The 16831-nt window shown below is 42.0% G+C and overlaps 2 protein-coding genes across 2 annotated transcripts in view; one reads left to right on the top strand and one right to left on the bottom strand.

Annotated features, from left to right (window-relative positions):
• Positions 1–16: 16 nt before the first annotated feature.
• Positions 17–4951, bottom strand: LOC307255273 (BTB/POZ domain-containing protein 2-like). The gene is made up of 9 exons (XM_080033943.1): positions 4407–4951; positions 4179–4298; positions 2777–2933; positions 2120–2225; positions 1821–2018; positions 1474–1666; positions 1030–1117; positions 659–805; positions 17–226 (listed from the first exon to the last, which is right to left on the bottom strand). The coding sequence occupies exons 1-9, from the start codon at positions 4925–4927 to the stop codon at positions 65–67; spliced, it is 1692 nt and encodes a 563-aa protein (XP_079890069.1). The 5' UTR covers positions 4928–4951; the 3' UTR covers positions 17–64.
• A 5281-nt stretch (positions 4952–10232) lies between these two features.
• The window catches only part of LOC307255265 (protein unc-13 homolog A), a gene marked incomplete at its 5' end in the record, with an annotated part of 39472 nt that continues 32873 nt past the window's right edge, over positions 10233–16831 (top strand). Inside the window, 3 exons of the mRNA XM_080033927.1 lie at positions 10233–10254; positions 15942–15971; positions 16151–16250. Of these exons, the coding sequence (XP_079890053.1) occupies positions 10233–10254; positions 15942–15971; positions 16151–16250 (152 nt within the window). The remainder of the gene's footprint in view (positions 10255–15941; positions 15972–16150; positions 16251–16831) is intronic.

Raw genomic sequence — 16831 nt, forward strand, 5'->3', positions numbered from 1 at the left:
CACCCCCCACACTGGTTTTCAGGTTGTCACATTTGATGGAAGATTGCTGCTACGTCGAAGGTGACTATGTGTAGAAGATGACCTCAGGAATCTGTCCGTCCTCTACAGAAGTGCCGTTGTTGTTGCCCGCCGCGTAGCAGAAGGTGAAACACGTCTTTGTGCCAGTGGATGATGACTCGTGCGTTACCTTTCGCATTCCCTTGGTCCCGTAATGAGAGTCCGGACCCTGCAAGACAAGAGAGACGGGATTGAACACACTTCTGGAGCCAAATGCCATTAAAATAAATCAAATTAGAGATTACATTTTGCTAAATATCTTAACATTTTCGCAAAAAAGGGGAAAAGTAACAGGACCTGAAATGATAAGTCGACCAACAGAGAGAAAAAAAATACATTTTTATGAAATCAGTTAATTATTTAAACTATGCTTTTCAACTGTGAAGATTTGTCGGTGTTCTTTGACATTATATTGAAAACATTTTGACAAAAAAGGAGTTTTAAATTCTTACTGTTTTTTCAACATTTTACAGACAACAAATGGAGAAATAAATCAGCAAAAATGCAAATAATCATTTGCTGCAGCCTTTCCTAGCCTGAAATACACACAGTGAAGTGTTGCATGTGTGTATTTAGTATGAGAGAACATCACATAACACACCTTAAGTGTAGCGCAGGCAGTGTAGTTTACGTTGGGTAATATCTCCACTGGTTCTTTGAACATGACTCTGAAGGTGTTGGCCGACCCATCGCAGCTGAAGCCTGTATCGTTCTGGCCCAGCACCGTGTTACTGTCTGTGTGAATGATCTGTATTGAGAGAGAGAGAGAGAGAGAGAGAGAGAGAGAGAGAGAGAGAGAGAGAGAGAGAGAGAGAGAGAGAGAGAGAGAGAGAGAGAGAGAGAGAGAGAGAGAGAGAGAGAGAGAGAGAGAGAGAGAGAGAAAGAGGCTCAAACATGCTAAATATGTCATACAATGTGCATACAACATACAGTGAAAGCGGACAAAGTTTCTAGAGGGTTAAAGAACCACACCTGTATGTTAACTTGGTAGTCTGTCGGTCCGTGTATAGAGCCGTAGAGACCGAACCCGACCACAAATATCCTTCTGTTTACCGAGAACCTGAGAAGAGAAACAGAATGGGAATTCATCAACTGTGTACAGTGCATCTGTATGGTACAATAGGTGGCATTATTTGAGTGTCTCTTGCTTGGTAGTTTTCTAGTCATTAATCTTTCAGTTTAAGTGAAGCAGAAAAATGTGCAAATGAATTTATGTACTCTAAAGTTGAAGTCTATACTGTTATTTAAAATGGTGTCTTTTTGGTTAAAAAATAATGACTATACATTTCATAAAAAGATTATTAATGAGCATGGAGATTTCAATAACTCTTTAAAGTCTGATTTTGCAATAAAAAAATAATAAAAACGCAAGTAAGGCTGTTTTTACATGTTGTAAATGCTCTGCTCTCAACTCACCGTATGCGGTCGCTTGTCCCGCTGTAACCCCAGCGGCTCTCCACCTGTCCAAAGCGTGTGATGCTGCACTCCTTCCCGCGGAGGCAGCAGCGAGGCCGGTCGATGAACTCTACACGGGGCTTTGGGTTGACTGTGAAGTGGAGGAAGAGACTCACCACCTCTCTGTCAGACAGAATACTGGACTGGGCTGGACCTGAAGAAACCACCACAAAAGCCAAGCACGGGGATCAGGGCATGAAGCACAGAATGTGTTTTGGGGGCGAAGAAAAGCATAGTCAAAGTGCGGGAGCAGGACACACACTTAAAAGTAAAGCCACAGGGTTTGGTTTTATTGGGGTTCTGTTCACCTGCAGCAAACTCCTCGATTGTCATGAGAGGGAAGCGGATGAGCGTGAGAGCTTTGCCCAGGACTTTGCGCTTGTTCTCGGGTGTGGGCTGCAGCTGCTGCCTGTGAGCCTCTGCCTCGGCCCAACGAACTGAAGCACCGAACAAACGTACCTCCCTCACACCAAGAGTGTCCCTCTCCAACACTGCCACCAATGTATCTAAGTTAGGAAGAGAAGTAAATTCAGTGGTCAATTGGACTGTTATTCTGAAAAAAAAAACATATGCTATATTAATGACAACATTCACAAGGCGTCATTACCCAAATCTACATCTGTAAAGCCTTCGGCAGCGAGAGCATCTCCAGTGTTCTTGTCAATGTTTTCTAGACATAGGCTTGCAAGCTGTGGCTCATCAAACAACCTTGCCTGAAACGAAGAATACAAAAGTTTAAAGAACACACATTTGACTAAGCTGTACTATTGACAACTGCACTTGAAAGAATAACTATTTAATAAGTACTGTATTGCAAATATGCACTAAGATTATTAGCAGGGCTGGATCTCAAACCTCAATACTTTTTTTGGCGGAAAAAAAGCAAAGTGTAGAAGTATTATAAACCGGAGAAAAAATAAGAAGAAAGGGAAGGAAGGCTGGCATCTGGTCTGACTTGTAATCTTTTTCACTAATTTCCTAATAGGATGGTAACAGATTTAAATCACAATTCACAATTTTGCTAATTTTATATTTTTTAGTTATGAAAGTTTTATATGGTTCTTTGTGTTTCGACTACGTCTAATATTTGAGAACTGTTTTTAAATTTAAAAAAAATGTTTTCAATCAGTCAACATAATGTATTGTATTGGAGTCGTAAAAAGTTGCAGTGTTGAACTAAATAAACAGATGCCTTTTTAGGTAGAGACGCAGAACAACCAGTCCACACATCAAATTGCACACAACGAGTTTGGGTGACGCTGACCTGTGTGAGCAGCATGAAAGCATTGTCTGCTCTCAGATTCTTCTTGAGGAACTCCACACAGTGAGCCTCCAGCGCGGGCACTGCGTACTTTTTAGCTGTATATAGTGTTGTCATCACCGTCTCAGGCCCGATCTGGACCTCATCAGAATAGAGAAACCTGCAAGAGCCAGTCCAAAAATAAAATACATGAGATTCCAATTGTATAGATGCAAACAATGGAAATAGGTATGGTTAGCTTAAATATAATCCTACAATTAATGTTTTGGTATGAAATGTTATGTGCTGAAGTCCGAGATGAATCGGTGAGAATTCTTGACATTTCACAAACTGCAGATAGCCTATGCCAGGGCTATTCAATAGGCGGCCCGCGAATGAATATTTACTGGCCCCCGCCTTGAATACCAACCCCCAAAAAAAGTGGTGCACAATTAATGTACTAGCACGCGCGATGTGTGCTTTTGCATGGTCATAACTGCGCGAAAGGCTGTGATCTGCAGTAAATAAATGTGCACATGTGTCTCCAAGCGTTTCTCTATCAGCTGCTCTGTGTATGCAGCTTTGTGCGCGCGATTTTACAGCAGTGTAAGTGTATGGTCCATTAATTGTATTTAGTGTGTCTGCATAATATTGCACCAGTAGAACTTTGCTTTGTATTGTCTGCATGTTTGCACAAAATTTGTACCTTCACATAGCAAACAAAATTGCACAATTGTAAAGTCAGTGTCTGTAGTTTTTTTGTATTCAAATAAGCAGTTTATTTCTGTACTGTGCATTGGCATCTTTGAGCAAAATACAGCCAAAATTTTCGCCGCGCCTCCCATGACCCTGGACAGTGACCCCTTGACAAACACATTTTGGGGGGGAAAACACTGTAGTGTAAGGTGTTGCACTTAGAGTTGCCTACATTTATTTCTATGTTTTTTGATAAGCTGTTGCACTCTTAGTAAACCTAGGCCTACCTGTATTTTGACAAGCTGTTGCACTTAGAGTACATTTATTTCTATGTATTTTGATAAGCTGTTGAAGAGTTAACCTATTGTGTTTTCCTGAACTGAGAAGATTGTTAAACACTTAAACAACAGGCAGCCTATGTTAATCTAATAGGGATTATTTTTGATAAGCTGGTGAACTCTATTTGATAAAATAAAGACAATATATGCACTCCTATATCGTTGTCGTGTTTTACAGTAGCTATTGATGTGATGCTAATCAATTTTAGGCATTTTTTTCCGGCCCCTCATATTGGATCATTTCCACCAACCGGCCCCCATTCAAAACTAATTGAATAGCCCTGGCCTATGCCTTATGTTTTTTTTTAAACACGCCCACTTTCAGGGAATCAGAGAGATTTCAGGAAATCCTATGTTTAAATGGCAAGCGCCCCCCCCCCCCCCCTCCTTACTTCAACAGGGCCAGAAAAGCAGCTGGTTCCACATCAGGAAGCTCGATTTCCGTTGAGGTCGTCGCCATCCCGCCGTTGAACATGGCATCAAACACTGCGCTCCCCACTGCCAGAACAAACCTGACAATGACATAATTACAACAGAGGGCTTACGTCTCTCCGCTTCGCATGTTCATTGTTAGCTCGCTAGTGTTTCGAGTCCTCGCGCTGCAGTTATATTCCTCTTACCTGTGCGCAGGTATCCTCTGTACCCCCATTCCTTTGCCCACCAAAAAATGAACGTCACTGAGCACTTCGTTGTTGAAGAGGAAAGCGAACCTCTCCTTCACGGTGCTCTTCGTCGCCTGCCAGTTGTACACCGGCTCTCGGTACACCAGCACGGACGCGGCTGCCGGAGTGGCGGCCGTTGCTGCTGCCTGGGGCGCGTTTGACGGCGCGTTGGTCACCATATTTGACGCCGGGGTGGCCATGGCTCCGGCTGCCGCAGCACCTGACGCAGCGGACTGCTGCAGGGAGTTGTGCGCAGTCGGCTGAGCTCCGGTCGAAACACCGTTGCCGTCTCCGCCGCCAGGCCCCAGCTGCGGGTTGGGACGCCTCGGTGGCCCCTGTGGTCCCACGACCCCACCGACCGCTTCGCCGTTGGATGCAGGCATTGAGAATACGCTGTTGCTGGGCTGGCTGTTTCCCAAAGGACCCGGGCCGGAGAAATTAAGGCAAGGAGGCCTGCCGCTGTTGTCTCCAGCAGCCATCTTGAACCTAGCGTAGGCGTAAACAACACACTACATCGCTTTGTATATTTCTAGTAGTCTCAAGGTCGTGGCAGACGTTTGCTGCTCTCTGGCGTGTATTATTGGTACTACAGGCAAGGTGCTCCGACTCTCCCCATTTGCAAAGTAGATTCATCGTCCTATAGCCTACTTGACGACTGTTTACGATTGTTTAGGCTATATTACTTGAATGTAACTTTGTTCCCATTAAAAAAATATATCGATGGGGAGGTCAGTTTAAAATCTATCCATTTGAGTCTCTACCAGACCTCTGCCCTATATCTTGTCTCCTATTTCAACAATCATTGGGCACAACTGGACAGGTGGGTCACACTACCCAGGAGGACCTTCTTGTTGTAAAGGGATAATGTAAACTTCTGACACACTAGGCCTATGCCACAAATTCTTATCCAGTATGGCAGTTGTCAATTGTTTCTAAAAGAAAGCCCAAACACTTTTGCAGCTCTTAGTTGGCATCTTCCCCACTGTTTGGGAACCAATCAACAAAGGAGTGATAAAAGGAGAAGACAAACCTCAGACTTCCAATGCAGTTACAGTTCTGTGAAAAGTTAAAATGTAAGAAAATAATAGAAGTTTTATTACAAGTTTCCTGAGGTACAAACTTCTGTCCATTCATCAAACCGAAATATAAAATACATTAGACAATTCAGTGAGTACCATATTCAAATGGGTCATTGTTGCAGAATTAAGAATGTCACATGTTTAATATAAGCCTATGTTTAACTATTTATCTTATTATGAGGGCCTTAGCTGGCACTGAGTAGCTACAATGAGATATAACCCTCTGTATTTCTCTCCCTGTTTATATAAGGATCATTGTGGGTTCACATGAGGCTGATTCAACTATTTGAATTAATTTATATTACTGTCAGGCCAAGCAAAGAATATAAACAATCAAACATTTCCGCAACATAATTTTATCAATTGGATTTGAAAGATGGGAAATAAAAATGCCAATGTCTCCCTTTCAAATATCTACTGTTGAAATGCAATTGTCGCCAGAGTGCTGTAGTCCTGAAGGATTTTCGTGTGCAATTTAAATATAGATTCAGCCATTCTGGAGAATCAGAATAAGAAACGATTTTATTGCCGAGAAGGATTTCACACCAACAAGGAATTTGTCTTAGTGAATAAGGTGCACACATTGAGACAATAAATAAACAGTGACTATCATACTTATACATATACAGTCAAGTGCGAAAGTTTGTGAACCCCTTGAGCCTTTTGGAATTTTATTTATTTTAACCATTATTAATTCATTTTTATCAATACCAGTATTTTTTATATGAAATAACAGATGTTTGTTTATCAATTCAACATTTTTATTTTCCAGAAATCAATTGTTAAAACAGATAAAACAAATTATTTGACGAATGTTGTATGTGCAAAAGTTTGTGAACCCTGAGCTGCATTGCTTAAATCGAGCAAGGTAAACACAATCAGGTTGGCCAAATTGGTTGATGAAATAGACCAATGTAATGAGAGATCTTTAGGAAAGAAATTGGGCGGCACTAGATAAAACAGAGATAAAACCAGGTCAGTTTAGGCTCACCAAAGTGAACCCATACAGGTCAGACATGCTAAAAGGGAAACAAATCTCAGAGGATCTCAGGAATAGAGTTTTGATGTTACACATTTGTCTGGGGACAGTTATAAATTCATAAAAAAAAATTTGAGCTCAATCGGTCCACCGTGAGGCAAATCATCTACAAATGGAGAGCTTTAAGAGTGACTTAACATCTGCGTAGAAGTGGACTTCCTTCAAAAATATCCTCAAGCGCCACAAGAAAAGTGATTTTTCAGGTAAAAGCCAACCCAAACATTACACCTGGAGATTTGCAGACAATTTGAAACCACCATTATTCACTTGGGAGAAGGTTCTCTAGGTGGTAGGCAGAATTGCGTTTTTGCCCAAACATGGCGGTTTTGGTTATGACCAAACAGTTCAATTTTTGACTAATCTGTCCACAGAATAAGACTTCAGGTATCTCCAGGTGCTCTCTGGCAAAGTTGTGACAAGCAGTTTTGTTCTTTTTTGAGAGCAGAGGCTTCTTCAGCAACCATCCCATGAAAGCCATGTTGACTGAGTTTTCTTCTTATTGTGGAACCATGCACATCTGTCCCAGATGCTGCAAGAGAGGTCTGCAAATCACCAGATGTAATGTTTGGGTTGGCTTTTAACTGAAAAATCACTTATCTTGTGGCGCTTGTGGATATTTTTGAAGGAAGTCCACTTCTAGGCAGATGTTCAGTCACTCTTAAAGCTCTTCATTTGTAGATGATTTGCCTCACGGTGGACCGATGGAGCTCAAACTTTTTTTAAAATAATTTATAGCTGTCCCCAGACAAATGTGCAGCATCACAACTCTATTCCTGAGATCCTCTGAGATTGTTTCCCCTTTTAGCATGTCTGACCTGTATGGGTTCACTTTGGTGAGCCTAAACTGACCTGGTTTTATCTCTGTTGTATCTAGTGCCGCCCAATTTCTTCCCTAAAGATCTCTCACTACATTGGTCCATTTCATGACTCAATTTGGCCCATCTGATTGTGTTTACCTGCTCCATTTAAGCAATGCAGCTCAGGGTTCACAAACTTTTGCACATACAACATTCGTCAAATAATTTGTTTTATCTGTTTTAACAATTGATTTCTGGAAAAGAAAAATGTTGAATTGATAAACAAACATCTGTTATTTCATATAAAAAATACTGGTATTGATAAAAATGAATTAATGATGGTTACAATAAATAAAATTCCAAAATGTTCAAGGGGTTCACAAACTTTCGCACTTGACTGTATACACAATATAGCCTAAGTTATATAACACAATCAGGGCCGCTGCTAAGCTTTTGGGTGCCCTAAGCTGAAATAGTCAGTGATGCCCCCCCCCCCCCCCAAAAAAAACAAAAAAAAACACCAAGAAGCTCGCGTCCGTAGGGCGTGAGCAAATTTTTTTTGCCCTTGCAAGATCTCTGCGACTGCTTTTTGGCACATTTGCTGTAGTGATGAGTTTTTGCGAACAGCATTTACTAACAGAAAGAACAGCTTAACTTGTGAAAAAAGTAAAAAGTATCCTACTAACTGCCTTTGCAAAGGAATTGAGTGATAGGATCATAGACAGATTATGAGATAATGGGCCCCTGGGCACACACTCTTAAAGGGCCCCCCACTTGTCCCTATCCAGTCAGGTACACTGAATTTTCTACACGGATACATACAATTAATGACAAAAACATATTAAGGAAGTCAGTGTTTCCCACAGGATTTTAGGGTATTGTTGGAGTGACCCTGTACCTTGTTGGGTGGTCCGGGGGTATGCCCCCCCAGAATTTTTTTTACCTTTTTAAAGTAAAATGCATCAATCTGGTGCACTTTGAGAGGACATTTTAGAGGCTAGAGAGATATCAAATCCTGAGATGCAGAAGGAACATTATTTTTCAGATTTTTCTTAAACAGCACTCTTTACTCTGCAACTGTAAAAACAGTAGATTGGTCTGCAGACCCATGTTCTATGATGGAGGGGCCCATTTCAACAGATAAAGGGTGGATATGAACAATTTAGAATTCACACATATAACGCTTATTTGTGTATGTGTGAGGGGGGCTTCAACCCCCTTAGACAGAGCTACTAATGCTGTTGTTTTTAACTTGCTTTTGTATTTCTCCCCTACTAGTTGAGGGGCCCATGATAATTTCTATCTTGTTACATTTTAATGAGTACTTATATTTAGGCTATTCCTTTTTGGACCCTGTTATTGACATCAGTGTCTGAGCTCTTTGACTATGGAACATGAAAAGTTACTATCAGTATCTCTGGCTGAGGGCCCCCATGAGCACTTGGGCCCCTGGGCCTGTGCCCGGTGTGCCTGTGCAGTAATCCACCCCTGGATAGGTTACACAATTAAGAAAAAACAACGATGGGCCTGTTCATAACTAATTTATATATTTTTTGTAATGTAATGATTATCATTAACTTTTAAAAAAATAACTATTTTGGGGGGCCCCCGGACCATCTCTTTTTCCTTTTTAATAAAAAAAAAAAAAAAAAAAAAAAAATTATAAAAACATTTTTTTGGGGGTGCCCCCCCAGGAACTTGGTGCCCTACGCAGTCTGCGTACTCTGCGTATAGGGAGCGGCGGCCCTGAACACAATATATAAACAACACATAAGTGATAAATTAAAAATAAGATCAAATCGAATCGAATGAAAAATCAAATAAAACATTTACAAATTCCGCATTATTGTTATGCATACAGAATGCTATAGGTTCTGTAAACGAGGCATGTTGATATTGTGGGCCCCCTTTATTTACATATAGGCTACGTTATGATACCAATTTAAAGAGCATATAGGCAATTTTTTTTTCTTTTGGCGCACACCGTCATAAATGATTGTGATGAGATACACATTGACAAAAAGTAGGCTAATTTTGACAACAAGCGTTTCAGAATGTAGTCATAACCGCTACCATAGCCATGTGTGCACTGGGGGGGAAAATCCAGTGTTAATACACAGCATATAGGCTCTGTAAACGGGCATTTTGATATGCGAATGCACTCTTGAATAAACATCTTTAATTTGTAACTTAACTTTGGGCCCATTATAAGTGAACTAATAAACTAAATGACTTGATCGGACGTTCACACACACAGTAGCGAAAAACCAGACATGATCTATTCTAGGCCTCGTGATTTTTTTAAATGGCAACCTTTCCTAAATGCTGTGTAACTTTGGAAACAATTAATGAAATCCCTCGCCTGAGCCATGGCCTGAGCGCATCACACCGGATACGTAGCATATTATTAATTTTACCCTATCCCACCGTGCGTATCGGCCCTCGCTCTGTTCGGCTGCTGCTACTCATCAACTCTGACGTCAGAGCGGCGCGGGGGAGCTGTCCTCGCGCTCAGGGTTTGCTTCTGCTGAAACAAGATGGCTGTGCGCGCAGGAGGAGCAGCAGCGGAGGAGAGCTGAGGCAATGCAGAGGAGGAAAACGAGGGAGGGGGCGAGGAATTCACTCCCGTGTGTCTTGTGTCCTGCAAGGAGTAGAGCAACTGCTCTTGAGGAGAAAGAGACGGGCGCTAGCTGCTTCTGACATGATGCCCCGACACGTTTCCGGTACCATTTTAGGGTAACGGTTCGGCGGTTTGAGTATTTTAATTTTTTATTTATTTATTTTGTTACCAAGAGACACACGGACTGAGCAAACAAATCACGGAGCACCCAATAGAGGACAGCTGGGGACACTCACGCCGCTTTCAGAGATGTCCCTGCTATGTGTGGGAGGTAAGAGAGCGAAGATAGGGGTAGGCTAGTTAAAACCCCTCCGTGTTAGATGATATTGAAGTGGGGCACTCGCTGGCGGTGTAACTGCACCAGCTGTGTGACAGAGCCTGCGGGCTATCAGCATCAGCACCACTCCGCTGAAAAGTGTGTGCATCCCGAGCAGGAGACAGGTTTAGTGCTGATCAGTCGTTTAATCACACAGCTTGTCATAACGTTTTCATAGTGGGGGGGGGGGGGGGGGGGGGATGCCTCTGAGACTGGGACACTCTCCATCTGCACTCTTGCTGAATGACATATTTGTGTATTTTTTCTGTTCGGCCTCAAATAATAAATATGTTTTTGCCTTTGAATGAGTCGAAAAAAATGTTAACATGCTGGTCCAGTCGTGACTCGTGACTGTTATTACTGGCAAACAGTCACAGGCTCTGTGAGTTTCTATAGCCTAAATGTATGGAGGAGAACCATTGTGTGACCATACTGTTGCGGTTTCTCTGCGTGCGTGTAGGCCATGTGTGTGTCATCCACTCAGTTCATTCATGCGTGGGCAGTCAGTCAGAGGAGGAGCAGGTCGAGGAAAAGCCCCTGCCGCTGCCGCACCGCGCCGCCTCCGCTCCGCTGTAGTCGTGAGGGAATACTATAGCTGGCTGGAGATGATGCTCGTCACTCCTCAGCTTCTTTTTTTTTTCCTGAAGTGATGCGTCACCTCCTCCCACCAATCTCCCTAAGAAAGCACCTGATGCTGACACTATTGCCCCTCAGTGATGGATAAGCATCCGCTTTGATTGCCCATATACTTAGAGCTTCACTTCCAGAAAGCAATAATAATGGGCCAGACTGTGAGAGAGAGGACCTGGGAGTGTGTGTGTGTGTGTGTGTGTGTGTGTGTGTGTGTGTGTGTGTTGGGGGGGGGCATTCTGAAATGCATTTTGTGTTCCTCAAGTTTTCCTTAGGCTTTTGTTAGACATAATTTAGCAGCATAGATCTGCAAAAAACACTTTCTTAAAATGGATGAGAGTACAACAAACGGGATGGCAATTTGCAAGGCTTTGCTGTGCAATTTGTTATAACCTGACTTGATTTTTAAGCAGAGGAGGACCTATGGAAGTAGGATTTCACAACCTAAATCCCAAAGCTGCCAATCAGGAATCTGAAGAGCTTAAGTGATTTTAATTGTTTAATATGTTCTCAATAAATTGATTAGTTGTCCTATAATACCAGAAGATTGAAAATGAACAAATCCCAATTACAACTAATCTATAGCCTACTGGTTTATCAGTCAATGAGACAATGGAAAGAAAGGTAATTGGGAATTATACCATTAATCTATTGCCTTTATTAAGAAACCTTTCGAGCACAATGCCATCTTTAAACTATTGAGGACTTCTGCCTTTCTTCACTAACAGTCAATTTAATATTGTTGTAGTTTGGACTGTATAGGTTGGACAAAAGAATATATTTGAGGACTTCATCTTGGTCCCTAGGACATTGTTTTTTAAACACTTTTCTGACATTTTCTAGACAAAAAGACTAACCAGGCAAGGCAAGGCAAGGCAAGTTTATTTATATAGCACAATTCAGACACAAGGCCACTCAAAGTGCTTTACAGGGGCAAGATTAGAATACATAAAACACATTATAAAACATTTAAAAGCGAATAAAAGAAGCAAAAAAAAAAAAAAAAAAAAAATTAAAACTCGATTTAAAAACACAATAAAAGAAGCAAATAAAATGAAAATTGCAAGTTAAAAAGGAAACAAAAAAGTCTTCAGACTCGATTTAAAAGAACTGAGAGTTGCAGCAGACCTCAAGTTCTCTGGGAGTTTGTTCCAGATTGTTGGTGCATAAAAACTAAAAGCTGCTTCTCCTCGTTTAGTCCTAACTCTAGGGACTGTAAGTAGACCTGTCCCAGACGACCTAAGGGCTCTGGACGGTTCATAACTTATCAGCATATCAGTAATGTATTTTGGCCCTAAACCATTTAGTGCTTTATGCATCATTCATGTGGAAGACTACTTAAGATAAACTGCCAGCTTATCTGATAGTGATATTAGTCATTATAGTTGTTATAACCAAATTTTGCATGAAAAAATTGCTTTATATTGATAATCAATACATATAATATAATAGATTTCAGTCCTGTCGATCAACAAATCGATTGATGGACTACATTTTTTGGCAATGATAGTGAACATGGGTAGAATAACGTGGTCGACACTGGAAAGTTCTGGGGGTTTCAAATTCACCTTTTAAACGTCAGGTCCATTTACGGATGCTGTAGCCCACCTCATCCTGTGCCGGTTAGGTCCACCCACTAACTGTCCCTGCACTGAGTAAGCCCTATGTCATTAAGACCCTGAGCTTGACTCATTCATAAACACTGGCTGCAGCCGTCAGTGTCGTAGGCTACGAGACTTGGCAGTGCACCCTCTTTCTGTTCCTATTACATCATTCATGCTTACCTGACTGGAGCTATTTCTGGCCTCCACAGTACTTTGTGCCTCTTAAATAGGCAGCCACTTCTTTGGCGCATCTGCCGACCAAGCAGAATCCAAGCACAGATACAGATGAACAGGGGGAAAAAAAACTTGGCGTCATTTCCTGCAGACATTTCACATACTTTTGGGTCCAGTTTTATCCCAGCCTTGATTAGGACACTAAATCTGGGCCGTGTAATGTCTCTGTCAGCAGTTGCAAGGCTTGCTGCAGATCTGTGTGTTCTATACGATCCGTCAGAACAAGACACTCTCTGTCTGAATTATGTCTGCCCTCATTTTGTCATCGGATGGCTGAACTCAGCTCAACACGCTCCCTATTTTACATTCCCTGACAGCTCTAGTTGAAGGGTTTGCTTGATTCCCTGTCAAGCCTCTGTTTTTTGGCAATCTGCTTCGTTCTCATAAGTCAGAGTCTGCTGTGTCAGAGGTACTTCCTGAATGAGGTATAGGCTCAAAACATAAAAGGGGATTGCACAAAACAAATTGTTGGATTGTACGGATGGTTCTATCTATGCATCCTCTGAATAAAGACTGAACAACCATGCACAAGTTGATTTGTTATATTCTTAACGTCATTGGATCAGAGGGTGATGGATTGGTATCTCTTTGACCTTGTCTTCTGAATCTAGGCTCCTCACCCATAGCCTACATTTCAGCCAATTGATCCAATATCGCAGCCCTTCAGACTGTGATGATTCAGTGGGTTATAGGCACTTGCATGTACAGTACCATATATGTGTATGTGTCAGGGGCCGGCTGTTCTGTCTGCTCAGATAATTGTGACAAAATATTGTTTGTGGGGCTAGTGGATATTTCTCACTGTAACTCACACTGCCAGCGAGATTTACGATTGTGTGCTATTATTAAACTTCAGCTCTCAGCTGTCCAGAATCCAATTCCTTTTTATTGATCCTGCTCATGTACTGATATATATTTCCACGGTTTGTGTTGACACTAAAACACAGCAAGAAGCAGCCTCTGATAAGGTCTGCCCAAACAATGTAAAGGACTGCTGGAGACACAACTTGGTTTCTTTCTTGTCCTCTCGGCTTTATATTGAATTATTTCATCATATTTGAACCTTTACTGCTATAGCCCGTGTAAACGCTGAACACAACATCATCAGGATGTCGAGCCTGAGCAGAAGTAATGATGCAAACACAAAGATGTTTGTGTTAACGTGTGTGTTGCATGTGTTTGGATGACATTAAGATTGCTCAGGTAGCTTAGTATTTGTTAACATTGCTGCAGGTGCATATGAGTGAGTCACTGCTGTTGACTGTGTGTGTGTGTGTGTGTGTGTGTGTGTGTGTGTGTGTGTGTGTGTGTGTGTGTGTGTGTGTGTGTGTGTGTGTGTGTGTGTGTGTGTGTGTGTGTGTGTGTGTGTGTGTGTGTGTGTGTGTGTGTCTGTGTGAATGTAGCTGCATGTCACTTAAACTGCAAATGTAGCTTTGGTTTGTTCATGCTGCATGAAAGAAATAAAGAGCAAAGTAATGAGAATTAGGAGCAGGAAAGGCGCCTTGCTGTCACACAATTTTGCATCAACTTTTAAATTTTGCGTGGTTACCATGAAGACTGATTCCGGTGTGGTTGGTGTGTGGAGAATATTACGAGCTAAGCCACAAATTGGCGTCCCGTTTTCTCAAAGGGGGCCGATAAAGGTGCAAGTTTGCTCTCATAGCTAATTGAGCTTGCGTTTGCATTTCGTTGATACTCACCTCACCTGTGTGTTTGATGTGCACACACATTTGCAGTGCATTTGTGTGGTGGAGAGCAGTGGATAGTAGAGCTTTAAAATGTGTGCGTGAGTTACGTCAAAGCTGGTAAAAATGTGCTGCAGAGTGAGAGCCTGGGCTTTAACTGTACACTGAAAAATCCTTTAATACTTATTGTTTGATGAAGGTTGGATATTTTTGTACAAGAAAAACCTTCCCAAAGTTAGAACACATGATTGAGCCCTTTTAAACATCTATTACATCTAATGAACATTCTCCTAACGAAACCATGATATTAGTGAAAAAATAAAAAAGTGTACCGGCCATCTGTTTAGTCTCTGCTGTGGGGGTTTCAGCATGTAGGTGTACTGTGCATTCTGTTTTTGTATCCCGACATACTGATGAAGCACAGCAGGTAAGCCGCCCATGCTTCTCCTGTGCTGTGTTGTGTGTGTGTGTGTGTGTGTGTGTGTGTGTGGGGGGGGGGGGGGCGTTTTCACCGTGCTCAGAGCCAACATGTCTCTGCCTTATGGCAAAAACAGCACAGCACTTAATCCAAATCTCAGAGTAGCAATTTCAGTTTCCTGCGTCAACATTCTCCTTGTATACAAATATAGACTACCTCTGCTCTGCCAGATGGTGGTGATTGGAGTATATCCCTGAGTTCCAAATCATATTATTTTTCTTTTAACTGTACTACATACTTAATCATGATATTTTGCATACTGCAAAATGCAATTGGGTGTAGGCTTATTTTAGAACATCCAGGTATGTTGGCATACTGAATTTGACACCATGTATACATTCTAAATATTTTTCTGGCATACTAAATAGTATGGAAGTAAGGGGATTGGAACACAGGCCCTGCGTTCCAATACACCTACTTCCCTGCTATTTAGTATGGTAGGAACAGATTAAGGCTGTCCCAGTTCTTGTGGTCAGATTTAGTTATGCTTAAAAATAACCGGATGCCTACAACATCTGTCGAGATGTTTAGTGTTGAAATTGGCATGCTATTTGGACGATTCTGACCCACAATCTAGTATGCACCGGAAGTGACGTCACATCGACGTTGAGAACAACCAGGGATGCAACGTATATGCTAGAGGCAAGATTAAGGCGCAATGTTATGATGAAATAAATACGTAAAAGGATGTCCCAATTGTATGCATACTGCATGCTACCTAGATTCTGACATCAGCTATAGTATGTAGAATAGAAAAAAATAAAGATTATGCAATTTGGAACGCAGCAGGGTTTGTCTCAAATTTCACAAGACCCTAAGTCTACATACTGTTTTTACAGTCATTTTCCTGAGTTTCGCATTGTATTTGTTTTATTAGATTTCACAAACTGTGCTTAAATTGGATACAAGCATCCTCTCCCTGGCTGCTCAACAGAGAATGCAGGAGCGTTCAGAAGTGAAAAACAGATGGTGTTTCTGTGTGTGACTTTGTCCCTCTCTGTGTTTCCACAGTGAAGAAAGCCAAGCTGGATGGACCCCAAGGTAAGGAAATAGAAAAGAGGTAGATCATAGTGGGAGGGAGACATACATCTTTAATCAGACTGCGGACACATTACATGCTGGAGCCATTAATGGATATGAAGGGAGCCAGTTACGCTATATAACATCTATATCTCACATGGGTTTCATTGTAACACATCTCTTTCCTGTCTCCCTCACAGAGAAGTTCAACACTTATGTGACCCTAAAGGTACAAAATGTGAAGAGCACAACCATTGCTGTCAGGGGCAACTTGCCCAGCTGGGAGCAAGACTTCATGTTGTGAGTCCCTCATCCTCTTCAGAGCAAACTCTTTCTTCTCCTACAGTACCTCCCTCTCCCTCCTCCGTTCCCTCTGCTTTCTCTTTTCATCCTCTCATCCACTCTCCACGTCAGCTGCTTGCGTGCATTTGTGCTGTTTTTTTTCCATTCCCGGCTCTTTTTTCCTATCCTCTCCCTCAACACCTACTGTTCTCAACCTTGGCTCACAGCCAGCTTCCTCTCCTCTCTGTCACTTTTTTGCCTCCTTGATCTTCGTCTGCTCTGCCCCTCCTCCTCTCCCCTTTTCAAACCTTACTTTTTGAGCGCGCGTTCCTAAATATTTGCTAAATATTTAAACGATAGCTCGTTGCTATAGAAAAAATTATTATTACCATATGGGCAAGAATGGTGAGATTTAGCATGGGATGTAGCAGCAGTAGGCGGGCTGAATGCGGAGTCCTTTGCATTTGTATGATGTTCGGAGGCGTTTGGGCATTGTGCTGGGGCTTGCATCAGTGCAGCTGTGTTATGTAATGTTTGGGCTGCAGAGAGAGGGAGCCTCATCCCCTCCTTCAAAGTAGCTTTAAATGGCTGTGCCCCCT

This window comes from Ammodytes marinus (assembly GCF_949987685.1).
Source record: "Ammodytes marinus genome assembly, chromosome: 9".
NCBI lineage: Eukaryota > Metazoa > Chordata > Actinopteri > Uranoscopiformes > Ammodytidae > Ammodytes > Ammodytes marinus.